The sequence below is a fragment of the Theobroma cacao genome, chromosome 8 (genome assembly GCF_053813885.1).
Source record: "Theobroma cacao isolate CCN51 chromosome 8, ASM5381388v1, whole genome shotgun sequence".
NCBI lineage: Eukaryota > Viridiplantae > Streptophyta > Magnoliopsida > Malvales > Malvaceae > Theobroma > Theobroma cacao.
The window spans coordinates 4338781-4357904 of NC_142646.1; the positions used below are offsets into that span (position 1 = coordinate 4338781).

At 37.4% G+C, this 19124-nt stretch overlaps 5 protein-coding genes across 7 annotated transcripts; 3 read left to right on the forward strand and 2 right to left on the reverse strand.

Annotated features, from left to right (window-relative positions):
• The first annotated feature begins 18 nt into the window (after positions 1–18).
• On the forward strand, positions 19–2601 carry LOC18591967 (F-box family protein). 2 transcript variants are annotated; one of them, XM_007018416.3, is made up of 2 exons: positions 19–1178; positions 2013–2601. In XM_007018416.3, exons 1-2 carry the CDS (start codon positions 261–263, stop codon positions 2469–2471), a joined length of 1377 nt encoding a protein of 458 aa, XP_007018478.3. In that variant the 5' UTR covers positions 19–260; the 3' UTR covers positions 2472–2601. The 2 variants fall into 2 exon arrangements, with proteins under 2 accessions (XP_007018478.3, XP_088665035.1); XM_088808909.1 differs by lacking the exon at positions 2013–2601 and adding an exon at positions 1306–1472 and having other exon boundaries at positions 31–1178.
• A 351-nt stretch (positions 2602–2952) lies between these two features.
• Positions 2953–4961, reverse strand: LOC18591968 (LIM domain-containing protein WLIM1-like). The gene is made up of 5 exons (XM_007018417.3): positions 4631–4961; positions 4001–4097; positions 3854–3897; positions 3660–3749; positions 2953–3473 (listed from the first exon to the last, which is right to left on the reverse strand). The coding sequence occupies exons 1-5, from the start codon at positions 4763–4765 to the stop codon at positions 3258–3260; spliced, it is 582 nt and encodes a 193-aa protein (XP_007018479.2). The 5' UTR covers positions 4766–4961; the 3' UTR covers positions 2953–3257.
• Positions 4962–9132: 4171 nt separating this feature from the next.
• On the forward strand, positions 9133–12864 carry QQT1 (P-loop containing nucleoside triphosphate hydrolases superfamily protein). 2 transcript variants are annotated; one of them, XM_007018419.3, is made up of 12 exons: positions 9133–9280; positions 9595–9745; positions 9854–9898; positions 9987–10066; positions 10451–10525; positions 11054–11157; positions 11266–11422; positions 11503–11590; positions 12003–12075; positions 12174–12304; positions 12521–12604; positions 12746–12864. In XM_007018419.3, the coding sequence occupies exons 2-11, from the start codon at positions 9654–9656 to the stop codon at positions 12579–12581; spliced, it is 906 nt and encodes a 301-aa protein (XP_007018481.2). In that variant the 5' UTR covers positions 9133–9280; positions 9595–9653; the 3' UTR covers positions 12582–12604; positions 12746–12864. The 2 variants fall into 2 exon arrangements, with proteins under 2 accessions (XP_007018481.2, XP_007018482.2); XM_007018420.3 differs by having other exon boundaries at positions 12521–12823.
• Positions 12865–14743: 1879 nt separating this feature from the next.
• Positions 14744–15870, forward strand: LOC18591971 (uncharacterized). Its single transcript, XM_007018422.3, has one exon. The coding sequence runs from the start codon at positions 14856–14858 to the stop codon at positions 15651–15653; it is 798 nt and encodes a 265-aa protein (XP_007018484.2). The 5' UTR covers positions 14744–14855; the 3' UTR covers positions 15654–15870.
• Positions 15871–16387: 517 nt separating this feature from the next.
• On the reverse strand, positions 16388–19094 carry ZCW7. The gene is made up of 5 exons (XM_007018423.3): positions 18446–19094; positions 18236–18377; positions 17507–17666; positions 16918–17115; positions 16388–16747 (listed from the first exon to the last, which is right to left on the reverse strand). Exons 1-5 carry the CDS (start codon positions 18966–18968, stop codon positions 16742–16744), a joined length of 1029 nt encoding a protein of 342 aa, XP_007018485.2. The 5' UTR covers positions 18969–19094; the 3' UTR covers positions 16388–16741.
• Between the last annotated feature and the right edge of the window lie 30 nt (positions 19095–19124).

A 19124-nucleotide genomic window follows, 5' to 3' on the forward strand; every position in this document is an offset into this window, starting at 1 on the left:
CAAAAGTAATCTTGCACCGCACGGAAATCTACTACCGAACGTTTAAGCAATGTTTATTTCCTCAGCAAAATTTCAGACGGAACACTTCCGTGGAAGCCTGTTACAACTCTTTGACAAACGATTCATTCCCTCTTCTCCAAGAATCTACCGAACCCCACACCTCTTTTAACTACCAAACTCTCGTCTCAAGCTGAGACAAGTACAGCCATAAGATTTCCCGTCAAAACAAAGTTCTCCCAGAACTGAAAAAAGAACCTATTATGGCTAATCCCGAGGACCCAACTGACTCTTCCTTCTCCTTCTCTGAATTCCCAGAAGACATCCAGCTTTGCATTCTCTCCTTCCTGTCCCCATCGGAGATCGCCAATTTCGCTTGCACCTCTAAACGCTTCGTTTCGCTCTTTCGAAACGACGCTAAGCTCTGGTTCGCTATGTGCCAACGCCGGTGGGGCTCCAAGACCCAGATCAAGAAATGGGGCGGCGGCAATATCACCTACAAGCACCTTTACAGGACCCTAACCGAGTGGGAGAATCTTATCGGCTTCTGGCGCCTTTGCAGTCGACCTGACTTCTCCGGTCAATGTCCGCGGTTGATCATTTTCGAGTGGGGTCCATCGTTCCTTTCCGGTTCTAGGGTTTGTCCTTCCAAAAACAGCACCTATCATGTCACGAAAGCCCCGTTTTTGTGGATGGGGATATCCCCAGACGGTCAAATCGTAAATTTTCTCGATCTAGAAGGGCAAACTGAGATTCCATACGGGAATTTCGATAGTTGGTTGGAATTTGTCTGTTTGGACCAAAATCTTGTTCCAGTCAATGTCAATTTCATGGGTAACGATCATTTTATAGTTGAAGAAAATTCAACCTTTTGGCATAGAAGTAAAAATAAAGATGGGTTTAGGAGGAGTTCAAGTTCAACGAATTTGATAGAAGACAGTGAGGAAGTTATTGTTGTAGGAGCTGAAAGTGGGACCCCCGGGAGCTTACCGGACCGGTTGGTATCGGAAATGTATACACATTTCGCGAATAGGACGAGTCCGGGTGGGGATAGAGCGTCGAGGAGGCAGAGGAAGAAGGAGAAGGAAAGGCAAGCGAGGCGGAAATGGGAGCCTGAGCATTTTCTTAAAGTTGTTGATTGCTTGCCTACTGCAGATAAGCCCTTGCAGGGTCTTTGGAAGGTGTTGTAAAAATTCCCCGCTTTCTGAATTGTCTCTTTTGTCGTCAGAGGTTCAAAATATCTGTTTGTAAATATATTGTTGTTGACTAATGAAGTAGTTTTCTTTTCTTTTTCATGTATATGTGTAGGGATTTGAGCTTTAGGGCAGTGGAATTGAAGTTATTGAGTGACTTGTAGAATTAGTAGGAAAATAGGAATGCTTGTAAAGCTGCCTTTCAATATTTTTTGGGAAAGGTTTGCTTCAGACTTGAACATTTACATTTTAGTTAATGCAAGTTTTTAGTTCATGCTGTCATATTACACATTGATCCATCCTTCTTTTTTCTGACTTTCTTTCAACATTTGTGGCATTTGTTTTGAGTATATACATTGTGGAATTTGTGTGACATTCTTACAAGGCAATGCTTCCCTAAGGACCAATATGGAAATGAATTGTCTGGATGAGTAGTTAGTTGTCTGATGTTTATGGTTTGTTCAAGGTTTGGACAGCAGTAGGAACATGCATGTTGTTGATAAACATCATTTTGTGGATATCATCCAAGTTATGAATTCAGCATATAATGAGAGATTGGAGGCACTCCCTTGAAATCCTGTGTGTAACAGTTGGTCCAATTTGGTTTGGAATTGCACTTGGTTAATATGATTTACAAATGCATTTCACTGGCTTAATTTTAGATTTCTCACAGGCCACTGTTTTTGCAACAAAAAAACATTTTGTGTTTTAACTGAAGTGCTTGATAAATATTTTCCAACATGTCAATGTTGGATGGTGGTGGATGCATAGGTTTTCTTTCTTACAGCTCAGTTTTGACTCTCTTCAAGCTTATAATTGCAGGGAGTTTCTGGTGACATGAACTTGGATTTTTATCTTGTTAAATATGATGAAATTGGGGGCATAATCTGCCAGAGGGTTGGGGATTTGTCCTCCTCCTATGCTCCTCCAGTGTTTTGGACATCAGAACCAATGTTCATGGAGTCACCATTTTCTCTAGAGGAAGAACATATCTATGATGATCGCATACATCTTAAGCCACTTGCAGCTGAGGATCGAGTTCATAGTCAACATGCTGTGACAGGCATTGAGATGGTATCCCATATTCTGCATATCAACTCAAGCTACAATTTAACAGTTCCAGGCTTGGTAGGATCTACTGGTCTCCAGCGTGGAGAAGGAAGGATTTGGCAGTACAGGAATGGAACATTTGGATTTGGGTTTCTTCAGGACCATTTTATTATAGACTTGAACCATATCAGCCACGATGGTTTTCTTCTTGATTCAATGAATTTGTTATAACGATAGTTTACATCATGGGTGATCATTTATGTACAGATTGATTTCTAACTTGGTGTCACGCTTGTGCTGGCAATTCACATTATTTGTTGAATAATAATTACATCTTTGTAGCGGTGTGATGCTTTGATTCCCTCGTGCCTCTGAAACCCCAAATCCTTATCCATTTTTATTCCCTTTGTTTGAGCTTGAGAACATCTAGCAATAATGAGGCCATGAAAGTTTATTTAAGCACGCGTAGCTGGGATTATAAGGCAACGGGCTTGAAAATTTTTGTTCCCCCACCGCCACTGCCCTTCTCCTTCTCTTGCTTTAACCCTTCATTGAATAAGTTGAGATCACTTTGTGCCATCATTCATTAGACTATTCTCCCAAGCACAAGTTGAGAGAGTTCATGCATCGCAGTTTTACTTTATACTTAAAAACTCTGGAGGGCCCGAAGTTGAGGAAACATACCATGGATCCTGACAGAGAGTCTCCTCTGTTTTGGAAGAACAGTCGTAATTCTTAAGATTAATAGGAATAATAACAAGAATTCACAAACTACAAAGTATATACTGAGACTCAAATAGGTCTCGGCATCTCATTTGACGGTAAGATGCTGCACAAAACATTCGAATATAGCAAACAAAAGCCAACAGTTCCATTAGATATATCAAGAAATTTATGTCTTCTAATCATAAAGCCATTGGACTGAGAATGCAGGCGATGTGAACCAGACAGAAACAGGGGAAAAAGGAAAAAGAACACAAGATACATGAAGAAAAAACCAAACATTTATGACACAGATTAAAATTCAGCGGCAACTTCTGTTGCATTAACTCTCTCCTTCTCACGCTCGCCCTCAAGCTGGCTTAAGTTCCCTTTTTCCTTGATGAGTTGACCATGGTGGTGTTTGCAGTAAAGTCGACCTTCATGTGCAACATAATTGGATGGACTGATCACACATCCTCCATGTGTGCATTTGAAACAACTCTTGTGGTAGGGAGTTCCATTCACCGTAACCTTTTAACAGAAGAAAACACATTTTTATAGTTAATGCTTGGTGTGCCACCTCTGTGACTGCTACTACTTTTGAGGTTTGAAGTATAAAAGCAAAATGTGAAAATAGAAAACAGAAATAGACTGAAGAATCTACTCATTGTTATTTTGCTCAAACAGGAAAACGGGCATATTGTAGCAAATTCTTACCCTCTCAGTTGGATACACAGTATTCTTACAGCCAACACATTTATCTCGGGTTCCAGCAAACATGCCTGACGCTTTAGTTGCAGCAGGTTTCTGTTCAAAGGAGCTCATAATCATGATTGATCATAAATATGGGAACTCATATTTAACCCATAATATAAGCAATTATAGAGGCTTCAAGCTTTCAATGAAATTACCTCAGCATCAGCTTGTTTCTCAGGCTTTGCAATTTTTGGTGTACCTAGAAAGAAAATTGAAATTGAAGTTGAAAGTTAGCTAGATCTGTCCAAAAAAAATGAAATTCTGATTATGTTGGACTCTATTTGAAAATTTGACAGTTGCACCTTCGAAGCTTTTGTCAAGACTGCCAGTTCTTTTGAAAAGTTGATCGAAATGAGGCCTGCAGTACAAAACTCCTTCGAAGGAATTGTAGTTGCCAAGCTGCAAATGAGATGCACCTGTCAATATGATTTTTAATTGAAAAAATAATTGTGTAAAGTACTACTTCTCAGTCTTCAACAAACAAATTGGGATACGGAAATGAAGGTGTAACATCATTAAAAGATGGAAAGGTATATTCCTAAACTATGCAGCAGGCCTCAGATCGGAACAGATGAAAACTGAAGTCATGTAAGCTGAAAGAAAAAACAATAGGGTAGAATCTAGGAGCTCCAGGATGCTTTGCGGCATAAGGTATTCGTATACACAATATGAGTTTATGATTCTGTCTGATCTATAGTTTAATACATCAATCCAGGTCTGGCTTCGTTTCCATTTTTGTTTCCAAAAGAAGTTATGCTGATTCAGTAATTCAGGACACCGGACACATTTATCAAGGCCTGAAAGAAGTAAAACTTGGAGCAAATATCACCTATACAGTTATCTAAGATTATGACTTTTGCAGCAAAGAATTGCCGCAGGTAGGAATTACTAACAAAAGCAAAATGTCATTAGCACTGCATTAATATACTTACCTTGAGAGTTCCTTTGCAGTGATGGCACCTGAAACAGGCCTTGTGATACACCCGGTTATCGGCAGTTAACTTATCAACCAGATAGACAGTCTTGTCACAGGCCATGCATTTCTGGGTTGTTCCTGCAAATGCCATTGTTTCAGCTCTCACCTCACCAAATAATTAGCAATTGAATGTGTTATATCCTCTCCTTTCTCTGAGTTTTTTTTTTTTTAATTTTTCAGAAAGACTAATGGGAATGAGAAAAGAAGAGAAGATAAGTAAAGGGAGGATGGAGAAATGGGGTTACAATGGATTGCGGAGACCAAAAGGAGTAATTGTATAATTAAAGTGTCTGTTGCCAATCATTTTTGTCCAACCTTGACGCACCTAACTACCCTTGTCTCAAGATATTTTTCTATCCCTCTCTGTTCCTCAAATTAATTTTTGAATTTTCTTTTAGTAATCTACTTGTACAGGTAACAGTTGCTTAAATATGCTTATTGAATTGAAAGCTACATTATTGATGTGTTTGAAATAATGAATATGGTTGGAATCTCTGTGAGTGGTCCAAATTACCGAGTGATGTAAGCCACCACTGTCTTGCTTTAGGTGAAGCCTTCAAAAGGGGAGTTGTCCTGTCAGCAATTGTTTCAATCTTAGGCTTGCATTATGGAGCTGCTTTTGCCTTAATTCACCCAGACATCAAAGCAAGATGGGAGCCTTATTTGCTGGCTTTCAAAATCAGTTTTGGCCTATTTCTCCCACCAATATCAATATCAATCTCCCCAAGAGTATCTGTTCTGCAGCAATATTGGGGACCATGCGATTACTTCTAAAATGATTTTTTTTCTTTTCAAAATGGAGGAGGGGACCATAACAGCTGATGTCTTGCAATTAATTTGATTTCCCCATCTATGGTCCTTTATTTCTCATACCAAATCTCACAATTGATTAAAAAAATGAAAACCGTTGCTAACTGCTCTGCTTGACCTCCTGTTGCAGGCTAAAGCATAGATTAACTCTCTAAATATATGGAAAAAGATTTTAAAAAACAATAAATAAGCCATGACAGACATAGTGGTATCTGATACTCAAGCTTGAATCTGTATAATGAAGGGAAAAAGAAAAGGGGTATAAAAATGGATAGACAAATGGTAAAGAAGTAAGCTTCTATTGCTCCAGTACAGCATCTTTTGCTTCAAGAGTTAGGGGACCCCCACGGCTTTGAAATGCCAGCACACTCCATCCTATATAACCAGCTGTCCAGTCCTGCTTTAACCTCAAAAGACAGTTTCTCTATATTTTCTTCATTTGTAAGCATTGGGATAGTTTAAAGAATTCTTCAAACAAGACAGGGAAATTTACTGCATTGTCAGCAGCTAGCCATGATGAGAGATGAGAGTTACCAGAAGAGGCACAAAGTTCTGTTGCATGTAATAAGGCTAATGGCACATCAGACTGAAATGATGGGAGTCGTAAGGTAACCCTTGACAATGATGAAAATGAAACCAAAAAAAAAAGGAACAATTATATTAATTGAAAATCAATCAATGTCTTTACAGCTTTCCCTCATGCCCCAATGGCCCACTCAGAAATAACATCTCGCCTAATTTGCTGCCCAATTAAATAGTAATTTGGGCTAAAATTATTCCCAAATACTTGAGATAAAGAGCAAAACAGCAGCATAAACACCCCAAGTTAAGTTAAAAATACTTTTCGGTTTCAATGCCTTCCCAAACATCTAATTACTCCTCATTCTCAACCAGCATAGATGCAGATTTTGGCCAATTCTGTGTGCATGTATGGGCCTCTACCATTTTTGGAGTCAAAGAGATACGAAATGGATTAAGGATACGCCCTCCGGTGCTTAAAGCAGATTCAGAGGCTACATTAGACACAGCAATGGCTTATGCATCTTAAACCATTTATCTTCCACCAATTCAATATGTCAAAGTTCTTATCATCTGGCTCATGTTTATCCTCTTAAGTACCTTTCCAATTCTGATTTCCCCTCTTTGCATTGTGATTCTGCCCTTCTTTTGTATTTTGACAAGGCATTCACTACTACATCACCAGCATCCTCAGTCTCCTCCTCCTTCATTGTTGCTTGGGAACTAGAACTCGTTTCTTCATTAGAACTACCGACGATTGAAGCATAATGCTCAAACAATGCATTTAATATGCATCCTAACACCAAACACAGCATGAAAGTAGTTTTTGCTAGTGACATACAAAGAACCAGAGACGCGCAAAGTGGACTCATAGAAGGTTTGCAAAAAAGTCATGAATCCACGAACAAAATCCCAATCCTCTTCAGTAGACAAACCCCTATTTATTGCTGCCCTAAGCTCGGCTTTATATTTGTCATCTGGTTCTCTAACCTATCAAAAGCTTTTCGAAACTTCAACGTAGCTTCCAATATCAAGTAACTTGAATTGCACCTAGTTTCAACATCTAGACAAACGAGGCTTTTACTCTTATTTTTCTTGCTACACACAATCTTAAAGCTTTGCAACTTTGCAGGGGATGCCCTCACATACCTCACAGCAGACCGGATTCGAAAGATTGAATCATCTAAATCTTTCGAACCCTCTTTTACAGTAAGACTAAAAATGTTTGCACAACACCTCATATGTAAATGTTCACTCTTTCAAACACTACCCTTCCAATTCTAAAGTCTTTTTTTTCACTCACATTTTGGCTACCAATGTCATTAGATCTTGCTTATCTACTGTGATAGTGAGAACTTTATCTTCTTTCCATTCAAGCAATGCGTTTTACAATCACATCACTGAAATGATTAGGAATTGGACTGAAATTCAAGATCCGTTTATGTTATCCATTCTTGATCAATGAAATGACTAAGATTTTGCCTAGAATTCCAAATAGCAGTACTGAGGCAAACTCTTAGCTTTGATCTTTTCAAGTACATGAAAAACTTTTCTTTCTCACTCAAAAAAATGTCATAGCAATTCTTAGCAATAGTGAACCTCGAAGGAACTTGGAATCGAGGCTGCGTAATGCCACAAAAGTCATGAAATCCCTCATGCTGTACCACCCTAAAAGACAACTCATCCAGAATGATCATCTTAGCACAATATTTTCTACAAGCTTCTAGGTCAAATTTCCAAGTAACAAGTGATGAACCGTAGTATTTCCTCCCTCGTCCCAGATGATATAGCTCTAAAACTTAGGGTCTTCGGATTATTGTTAATGTTGTTCAAAGTTAGGGAACTTGTACTAGGACACTTCAATTACTTTACCACAATAACCGCAAGAGGCTTTTTGGTCAGCAATGTCATTACAAGGCAACTTGGTAAGATGGCCCCATACCATGGAAGTTGCACATCCCAATTTGCCTTTAGGTGGGTTTGAAGCATCTGATGGGAGATGGGTAGTGGCATCAGCTGGGTCATTTGCTGTGGTTGCTGGTGCAGCCTGGGCCGTCGGTCTAGGGGTTGCTGCAACTGGTGGGATCCCGGTTGAAGGATTCCGAACACTGGAGAGGATGGGTGGTGACTGATCACAAGCACTTCGACTCTTGGGCCATGTTATAGTCAGCGGGAATGCTCGATGCTGTTGAATCCATCCAGCTATCTAAACAAGGACCAAACAGAACATGTTAAATGACAAGTTGAATATGAGAAACTATTGAAATTACTAAAAGAAATATAGTTAACCAATCCAGAAATTCAAGCTTTTCAATCTAGTATTTTGAACAAGCAGTGGCAACAATTCTCAGAAACTACAACTTTATGAGATAGAAAAGCTTTAGAAGCTAGTATTCCTGTCTCCTTGAACCAAAAGACCAAAAAGAAAATTTCCAAAAGTTTCATGTGCATGTGCCGGTTAGCAACTGAGCATTACAGCGTGTAATCATGCACTCTACAGTAAACCATGTGCCAAAACTACCGCTTGGACCACCTCACTATGATTATAACTAGAAAATTTGTCTGGTTACTTTCGGGATCACAAATTTTTTTATTTTAAAAAAATAATTTTTTTAAATATTTTATTTAATAGAAAGTATATATATTCCCTCATTCACTTAAAAAAATTTTCAAAGAATTATTACTTACAGTTTTATGAATTATTCAATTTAATTAATTAAATTTTTATGAATTATTCAATTTAATTAATTAAATTTTCATTTTCATTATATTTTTTAACTTATGTTTAATAAATTTTTTGAGATTGAAATTATGTTTAATAATTAATTAAACAATTTTACTAATCAAAATAGACACATATCAGTAAAAAAGTAACTAAATATAATAATTGAATTTGAAAATTTATATATGAAGGCCGGGCCAACTCTCTCATTTTCAAAAAATTGTGGTTGTCCATGCCTCAACCAAACTAAAGGTTGGGTCTGAGTTGATCCGGCCCGCTTTCTCTCCCTCCCGCTTTCGGTGCGAGAGGTCCCAAGTTCGATTCGAGGGGCGCCCCATTCTTCCTTCATTTGGAGGTGTGGAATAAATTTTTTATTGCCCCAATTGGTGTTCTCATGTCTGGAACGTTCTAATCTCTTCGTCTGCTTCAGTGTCAAATGGTTAAACCCAAAACCCTCAACTGTAACTTGTCGCAAAAGAAGCAACTTTTAACTTGGAAATTCTCTGTCTTGACGTCTACACGAAAGTGACAACCTTCAACAACCATCTGGACCAGGTAAAAATGAAAATTCCTTGATTTCTTTTAGAGCATGTTTGGTTGGAGCAAGCAATTTGGTGTTTTAGGGAAGCCGATAAAATTGTTTGGTTTTTATCCAACTGTTCATTGGATTCCAATTTAGATATATTGGAAAGATTTACCCTTTAGAAAGTGAGCAGAGAAAACCCTTTGGAAATGTGTTTGCTACAAGTTTTTTCAACACACGTTAAGTTTAAGAACGATGATTCTGTATATTTGTTTCGTTCCAGACACAAATTGGGTTTTGCAACTTCCTGGTTTGCATTGCTGAAACCAGCTACCTCTTCTTGCAGGCACTCTTGAGTTGGAAAAATTTCCAACACCAATATTAATATATAAAGAGAGAAATAGGATGGTTTTTGGGCAAGTGGTGATTGGTCCACCTGGATCAGGAAAGACTACTTACTGCAATGGCATGTCTCAGTTCCTCAAACTTATTGGAAGGTTGTTTCTATTTCTCGCTTTTAGTTTCTTCATTTGAGCATGCACACATGTTAGATAGATTATTATATGTGCCAGAAGTTGACTATTCCCATGCCATTGTTCATGCAGAAAGGTTGCTGTAATCAATTTGGATCCAGCCAATGATATGTTACCGTATCCTTCAAATTGGGAGTTATTTATAATGTTGTTTTCTTTGTCCTACAAGTTTGGTTGACCTGAAATTCCCTTGACATGAATATAGTTATGAGTGTGCTATTAATATTGAGGATCTCATAAAACTTAGTGATGTGATGACAGAGCATTCTCTGGGGCCTAATGGAGGTGCACCCTTTTTTTTCTCTTGTTTACTGCTTTCTTTTGGTCTACTACTGTATCAAAAGGATTCGGAAATTCCTATCAGATAAATCATAAAATGAGTAAATCAAGGCATGTGGCATCCCTAGAAGGGGTTGATGTTTTAATTTATTTGTCCTGCCTTTTATAGATTCTCTGTTGATCAGCCAAGAGAATTTCTGTGGATCAGAATTGTAGATGCTGGTTCTGTTAATATTTCCCTAATGATCTTAATGACTCTGCAGTATTTGATGGTTTGTTGTGGGATACAGAATTAATTGGAAGTGAATGGATTGTGTTTTTACTCATTATGATTCTAGTTCAGATTTGATGGCCCGATGGTATCTAATGTATTTTTTTGTGTACAACCAGGTCTTGTCTATTGTATGGATTATTTAGAGAAGAATATTGACTGGTTGCAGTCTAGACTGGAACCTCTTTTGAAAGGTTGGTTTCTTCTGCCTCTTCTTCTTCTTAATAGTTTGGACCATATCTTGATTTTGTTTGATGAATAGCATAGCATGAATCTAGTTATAAAGACCATACAGCTTTCTCAAGGAATGGCTTATGGGTGTCGATGCATGCAGAACAATTTGAGCTTGTCTTTGATAAAGGGCCCCAAGCATGACTGAACAGTCAAGTTTGTGCATATCTGTGTTTGCAGGTTTCATTTCTCTAGGAAACTAACAATAGGAACATGTAGAAGGCATTAACCACTAATGACATATTAATGCTTTAATGATTAGAGTTTCTATATTGGACTACCATGTGCATTTTTATCCTTGTGTAACAAGATAATTGACATCTTGTTTTGGGCAAGAAACTATCTGATGTCTAGTGTACTCTAACGTAGGTATAGTGAAGTTATTGGTTGATATATTTCTCTATTTCTTTACTGCACCTGTTGTTATGCAGGGATTAGTAAGTTTTTGTGCTTATCACAGTTATATTTTTAATGGATTTTATAATTTGCAGATCACTATCTTCTATTCGATTTTCCCGGCCAGGTTGAACTATTTTTTCTTCACTCAAATGCCAAGAATGTTGTCATGAAGCTCATTAAAAAGTTAAATCTTAGGGTATGGTCCTGTCGTTTCTCTTAGTAGCATGTGACCTAAAGGCGACTTCAGCTCATTATTTTGATGTTATGATTGTAGAATCTGAGTTGAGTTATTTATTTTATGCAGTTGACTGCTGTACATTTAGTTGATGCCCACCTCTGCAGTGACCCTGGGAAGTATGTTAGTGCTCTGCTTCTCTCTTTATCTACCATGTTGCATTTGGAGCTTCCACACATCAATGTCTTGTCTAAAATTGACCTAATTGAGAGCTATGGAAAGCTGGGTGAGTTTTAGTGTCAATTATGTTTCAAGCCTCAAAGTGGTTGGAGTCATGGCTAATCATCTTGTCTTGATGTGTTGCAGCTTTCAATCTGGATTTCTACACAGATGTGCAAGATTTATCATATTTGCAGCACCATCTTGATCAGGATCCCCGCTCTGCTAAGTATAGGTTTGTTATGGCAGACTTGTTATTTTTGTATTTTTAACCATGCATGAGACATTAAATTTCCTTTGTTGATAAGTTTAAATGTTAAGAGGTTTTTGATTACGAGTTTAAACTTCTTTGGTTTTGGATGAAGTCCTTCATGTGTTGATCTGGACTGGGATTCATAAACTTATCCTCAATTTTGCATTTTGATGCTTATATTTATAGCATTGAGGAGATAATATTGCATAAAAGTTGGAATTTTCAAAGGCTGACATTGAAATGCGACTATGTGATGTAACCCTAATTTCTTGCCATGAAGTCTTGTTTGGTTGACAGTTCATAATCAGGCTAGTTGCTTTTATTATATTCACCCTAAATCTTAGCTTCCTTTTAATTTTAGAGCTCTTCTTAATCATCTAAATTCTTCTTGCAGAAAACTTACAAAGGAGCTCTGCGACGTAATCGAAGACTTTAGTATTGTCAATTTCACAACCTTAGATATTCAGGCATGCCAGTAACTGCAGCTTTCTTGTGTTACATCATTCTTGTTTTCTGTGTTTTATAGTTTTATGTAGATTTTCTGTTAAGCACATTCTCCTTTCAGGATAAGGAGAGTGTTGGGAATCTTGTGAAGCTTATTGACAGGAGCAATGGATACATATTTGCTGGTATGGATGCCAGTGCAGTTGAATTCAGCAAGATTGCAGTACGACAAGTTGATTGGGATTATTACAGATATCCTTTTGTCTACATGGATGCTCTTATCCATGTAGCATCAGAAAGTATAGCTAACATGCGTTGTGAAGTGCTTAAGAGCAATTATGCCATACTGCAGAAATTTCTGGCTTGACTTTACATTTTCCTTGATCTTTGATTATCCTACTCTACCATAGTTTTTAATGTTTCAATTTATTGATGGTTTCGTAAGTTTCTCTTAACGAATCAGTTCACAGCTGCAGCGGTGCAAGAGAAGTACATGAAGGATGATGAAAATTTTGATGATGATGATTGAGAGTGCTTTTTGGTGAGAGAATGGTGTGTGCCTAATTGCCTACGGGTCCGCTAGTTGCTTCCTTGTATATGCGTTCCCAAGTTTGTTCATGTCTATATGTGCTTTTTATGCATTCAAGCTTGTTAAATCCCTAGTTTATATGGCCTTTGATTTTCTTATTGTAGGTCTTGTGGTCTGACAAAATTAAGATAGTGGATCAACAGGATATACAGCAATGACAATTACTCTCTTGTTTCTTTTTTGTCCCCTGTTGTTTAAAAATCCCATTTTAAATTTTGCATCATACCCCTGTACTTCAATTTTGTATAATCAAAAATATATATATATTTAAAAGAAATGAAGAAGAAAAACTTTACAAGAAGGTGCCCTTTCTAAGGCTATTAAAATTAAGAAACTTCAATTAGAGGGAATGGTGGCTCGTGGAGAGCTTGTCTCTCCTGCAATAAACGAATGTTTCTACCATTATCTTCGTTTGATTTCATACCCTTTTCCCAGTGTTTTAGAAGTTTAAAGGATCTTCCAAACGGGGTGTTTAGACATAGTCAGACTACATATTCGGAGTGATAAAAACCAAAGTCAACAAAAGTAAGCCCGTACGAGTTTATGTTCGATTTGGATTTTTGCACGTGCATTGCCCAGAATATTCTCTTTACGACGTTTCAAAGCAATGGTTTCGACCATGTGTATGATGATAACTACAAGCGTATGGAAACTCGTTTCCCTCAAGAAATTTGGACCTCTTCGTCATGGAAAAATCCAAAGCCATATATTTAAGGAGGAAGTCATTGTTTTTGGATAGATATTGGGTTTCATTTCTATTCTTCTCTGGTCTTCCAGCAATTGGAGAAACACCTTGCTTTGCCATTGCGTTAGTAGTTTCACTTTGCCTTGTAATGAAACAGACATGTCACATGTGTCAGCAACTATGTGTAGGGTATAACAAATTGGAACCTCCAGTGCATGTTAGGGATAAGCTAGGGTTTTGTCTCTGGGCTTTATCAATTATTTTTCAAATTTATTATGCATTTCCCTAAGTATGATACAAAATTTTTTTTTCTAATTGTATGATAAATTTGAAGAAATGTTGTCTAGTCAACCCCGCTTAAGGAACCATCAATTCATCAAAAATTTTGTTCTTGTTTTGACTCTTCTTTCAAGGGCTCCTCCTTCAGATATTTTCCCCCTGAATTTGCTGAAATCCTTAGCGATTGAAGGATAAATATAGCACGTGTTTTCCTCCTTTGTACTCATACAAATCAAACACAGGAAAATTAACAAATGACATAAGAATAAGCCGAGAATATGTTTATTTACTTCTGAAAAGGGAGAGGAGCCTCCAGATAAACAATGGAATGTGACTTTCATGGTTAAGGTTTTAAACATGTTGAAAGTTTTGGTTTGATCGACAAGCTCTGCATAGGTGAGGCGGAATTCAAACGAGAACCTTAAACTCCGGGTATAATGCTATATATTTTATATAATAAAATAGAATAAGTAAGATTTAAAGTGATATTCTCCTTAATTATTCTTGTTTCCAACTTGAGGATTATTAAACAATCCAAGAAGAATAAAGATCACTTAAATGAAACCAGGTAATTGTCTGAAAAACTAGCAGTCTAAGATTTACTGAGAATAGCAAATCTACAGATGCAGATCATGTGAAGGACAGCTGAATCCAGATGCCAGCCGGATGATTCCCATGTCCACATTTTCACCTAGCCAACTAATCCACATCGTTTTCAACTGTCAACTAATTCTTGGGTGTTTCATCTAGAAAGTATTTACCTAATAATTACAGTATAAATGATTATAATAACTCCACCATTATTGCATCATTCTTTTGATTGTAAGTCAATATTAATCCAATACCATTTCAAGCCCTCAGCTCCAAGCAATAGTTATGTTTAAAAAGTTAGCCCTTTATAGATTATTCAATACGGCAAACTTTTTCTACACATTCATTCATAGTCTAGAAAGAATAAACTTGTCATAGAGCAGCATACTTACCCCCTCTCCAAGACTACAATTATTATTTTCATCATTCCCTGGGAAAAGTCAAACGATATCGAAATCCATGAGGAAACTTCTATTACTCGGAGGGATTTCTTTGTTTTGTTTTTTCAAATCATTAAATTTGACTAAGTTGGTTTGGATCTAGACTTGTCACAAGACTCTTTTTATTAAGTCCTGTGGCTCTCCCTTCCCTATGTCTCAATCGAAAACAAACCAAACCCAAAGTCTTGAACCAGAACTTCCCCCATAACCCACCTTCAGATGTTTCAGCCTTTTATCTGCGGCGGCACTGTCAATCATCAAGAAGAAGATGATGATGATCAGTTTTGGAGCAGCCCGAATTCTACACCAAGAAAATCAAGAAGAAACGGTTTTTGTAAGAACAATCACAAGGATAACAAGAACCCTTACTCGAACCGTGGCCTTGACAAGTTTTCTGCACTCTTAGCTGAACTTGAAGAGAAGAGGCAAAAGATCTACTCACAGACAGGTTCACAAGACATATCGTTTGTTCGATTTACGTACAAGAACTCGGCAGATTGTGTCCCGATTGTGGTAAAGCTCAAGGACAAAAGAGAAGAAGAGAAAATAATGAAACCTGTTGATGCCAAGGGTCAGCCTGGAACGAATATGGACTCAGAAGTCTTGGATAAGCATCCAATCGAAACCTTAGATGAAGGGAAAGAAGTAATCAAGAAGATATCAAGATTGCAAGCGGTTAGTGAAAAGACTGAGAAGAAGAAGAAGAATAAAAAGAGCTCTTCATGGAATATGGAGTTGCAAAAGTGGAGACGGCCTTCTTATTATTTACCAGCATTTGTAGTCTTGATTTTGTTGCTGTTGGTGTTTTTCGGAAGATCAGTTACAATATTATTTACTTGTATTGGGTGGTACATAGTTCCTACAATTCAAGGAGAGAGTTCCAGCAATGTTAGAAGATCATTGAAGAAGAAAGGTTATGGCACAAAGTCGAGTGCAAACAAGTTGGTAAGTGAAGGATTTTCTCCTCCAAAGAGTAACAAATCATCTCCGGTACGTGATCACCATCGGAAAAGCTGATCAAGAAGATTATCTGATCTTCTTCTTCTTCTTCTTGCTTTTTAATTCTTTTGATTTTTCTTTTTGATCTTGTGTCATTAAATGTAAATTCCATTTCTTGTTGTTGTGTTTCGGGGTTGGCTTGAAGAATTCAGAATTCAATCGGTCTTGGACCTGTTCTACAGTGTAAATTCTTGTTTATAAAGTTGAACTAGTATTAGAGAGAAATTCTAATTCAGGTTGCTTGATGAAAATTTCTTGGACATGAAACTTTGATTATGGGAAATTCCAAATGTTGATTTTGAATATTTTAAAGTCAAATATCTTGTGAATGGTGCGGAGCATCTTCATGTGATTCTTGCTTTGATCTAGATAGATAACAACCAATCGATATAACTTGCTTTAATATTTTAGATATAAAGACTTACACGTGGAGCTGCCGGCCCATTTATAAATTTATGGGTTATCGGATTTGAGCAGTTGAAACTTGAATAAGTTCTACCAAAATCCACCCCAAAGTCAAATCAGCTCTAGCTTAAATTCACCCAAGGGTTTCAAAGTCCAAGCCCAAATCCACCCAAAGTCAGAAAACCTTTAATACATACAATCAGTTCTAACCCAAGCCACGGATATCCAAATCTTTAGTGTTTAACCCAAAACCTTAGAACTCTTTTTCTAGTACGATAACTTAAGATTTAGTGCAAATAAGAATAATAACAAAAACAAATTCCGAAAAGGTTAAACAAAAGAACCCATTCAGTCTCAATTTTGGGGCAGTAAATCCATAAATGCTTTGTCCATGACATGCCGTTCAGTACATTTATGAGGCCGTAATGATGGTTAAAGCATCAAATTACCAATTGTCTGTACAAGATGTGCTGAACTCTAGCATCATCTCAAAAAGAACAAAAAAAAAAAAAAAAGAATAAGGAGAGGTAAGGAGGGCGGAGCCATGCACAAGCTTCCCACATTGCATCACTTCATGGGAATATAAACATAAATCTTTAAGGATATCAAAATGTAAACGCAAAAATCCATCCATCATTTAGGAGCAATTCTGTCCTCGTAGATCAATCTACATAAATCTTTTAAAACGTGCAGCCGTATCTCTATTCCTGCATTCAAAGGAGAAAAGAGGATCACAATCTACATAAACGAATAACTGCTACAGATGGAGTCAACCAACTTAACAACCAGTATTGATGAGAGATAGAAGATTTGAAAAAAAATATATAAGAAAACCTATTTAACCCCAAATTTATTATTGGTTAAAATGACTACTGACCTTAAACCTCTTTCTGCGTGTATCATTGGTAGTGAACTGAGATATATGAGGTTCACGTCTGGGAGCTTCAGTTTTGTATCTTACTGCTGCAGGTTCCTGCATCCGGCTGCTCCTCTCTTGATTTTGACTTCTTGAGTTCCGGAAAAAGCCATCCTTGTCCCATTTTACCTCATAATCAGCACTTAATCGAGATCCTTGCTGATCAATAGTGAAACAGATTGGATATCAGCAACTACTGATTATAGTTGTTAAATAATAAAAATTTTTAATACAATTGAAACTTCACCCCAATCTAAAGCATTTAGATTTAGCCATGCTACTGAATAACTCAAAAAAAGTATCATCTTTGATATCACATTTGACAACACCAAAATGATGAGCACAGTCAAGTATCAACCATGCAATACTTGCTTTTTCCCATTTCAGACTTTAAACACTGATAAGCTCTTGTGTGGAAACAAAAGGACTAGTGGTGGTGTGCCATTGAATCCACAGCATAGACACAACTAAAGCCATGGTTTGCAAGGCTCAGGAGCAAAATACTCCCAAGGTATAATCATAAAAGGGAAATCAAGGACTGAACTCATACCTTTTGTAATGAGCGACCACATAGCACCTTAAGTGCATTATAGAAATCCCGGTATTTCTCAAACTGAACCACGATCTTACAGTGAAGACCTGAAACTATGTCTAAGTCATCCTCATCTGTCCCCTTACTGAAATCATCGTCCTCAGCAACATTAAGATTCCTATTGAGGGTTAAAGGAGCAACAGCAAGAATAATGTAAAATCAGGTTTAATATTCATATAGTAGCATTAACAAGAACAAACATAATATATTCTACATGTAGCAATAAGTGCATGGTACGATACTGGAGCCATATGAAAAAAGTATTACAATAAAGGAACATGGTATTAGTCTATCACAAATTCATATTGTATTTATCAGTCTTCATATGTAAGAGAAATGTTATAAGCATCTAATGCCAATGACTCTCCTAAATACAAAATAGAGTAAAAAAATAAATGACCACAATGACAACAATAAGCAATGAAATCCAAACATCAATGACTCTCCTGATATCATGTACATGTATTCTGATACTTTTCATCTAGCTCATGCGATTAACTATGGTGGCAGTAAGTTTCAAACTTTCGCATCCTTCGAAAAACATCAGGAAAACTACATTTATTCATTGGCACCATAGAGTTTCCACACATTCAACAACTAAGGCTTCACATAATTACTAGAATTCAATAAACTGCAAAACAAACAAAGCAACTAAAGAAAAAGAAAAAAAAAAAAAAAAGGATTTACCTTATCTTCCCAAATGCTGAAAAAATAGTATGCGTCACCAACATCGACGGCTTGGATGAAACTCTTGGCTCCGCGAACCACCGCGATGGAACCCCTCTCAACACAATTGTATCAGGTTCTTGCCTTCCTCCCTTCGAATAACCTACAAATCAAAATTCAACTTAAAAAAAAAAAAGTTAAAAGTCTTAAACTAAAAAGCTTGCTACAAACCTCGATTTCCAAAAGCATATAACTCCTCCCAGTCTTTCCTCATTCTATCAAAGTCATCCGAAGCTGGAATTTCAACACTAAGATTATACTTAACTCCTTCAAGATTAAGCTCAATCCCGTCCATGTTCTCCGCTACATACCTTCTCCAATCCAAAAACTTCTTTTCCAATTCCTTCACATCCTCTTCTTCCTTTTCACTCTCTTCACCCTTCTTCCTACTATTCAAAAACCCGAGGTCACGAATGAAGAGCGCGCCGTGGGCGACCGGCTCGTCGCGCTTCCGCTTCTTGAGGTCTTTGAGCCGTCTGATTTGGAGGTCTTCTTCGGGGACGGTGACGGAGACCGAGAGTGAGGTCTTGAGAAAATCTATTAGGGCTCGCTTTAGCTGCCATTCGTCAATGGGCTTCGAAATGGAAGGGAGGGAAGGATGGATTGTGAGATTGAGTTTCACGCGCGGAGCAAGTGACAGACCGTTCTCGATTTCTAGGGTTTCCGTTGGCGGCAGTGTCTCTAACGGTCGCATTTTTACCGTTTCTTATAATCTTCCAAGTTTCGAACTTCGTCTGAAAATCCTTTTTGTTAGGGTTTGAAGGGGAAAATATCAGCTAAAACGATGACGTCCAAAGGCTTTGTTTCGAGGAAAGAAGAAGGAAACAGACAGTTTAAGAAAATACTAACC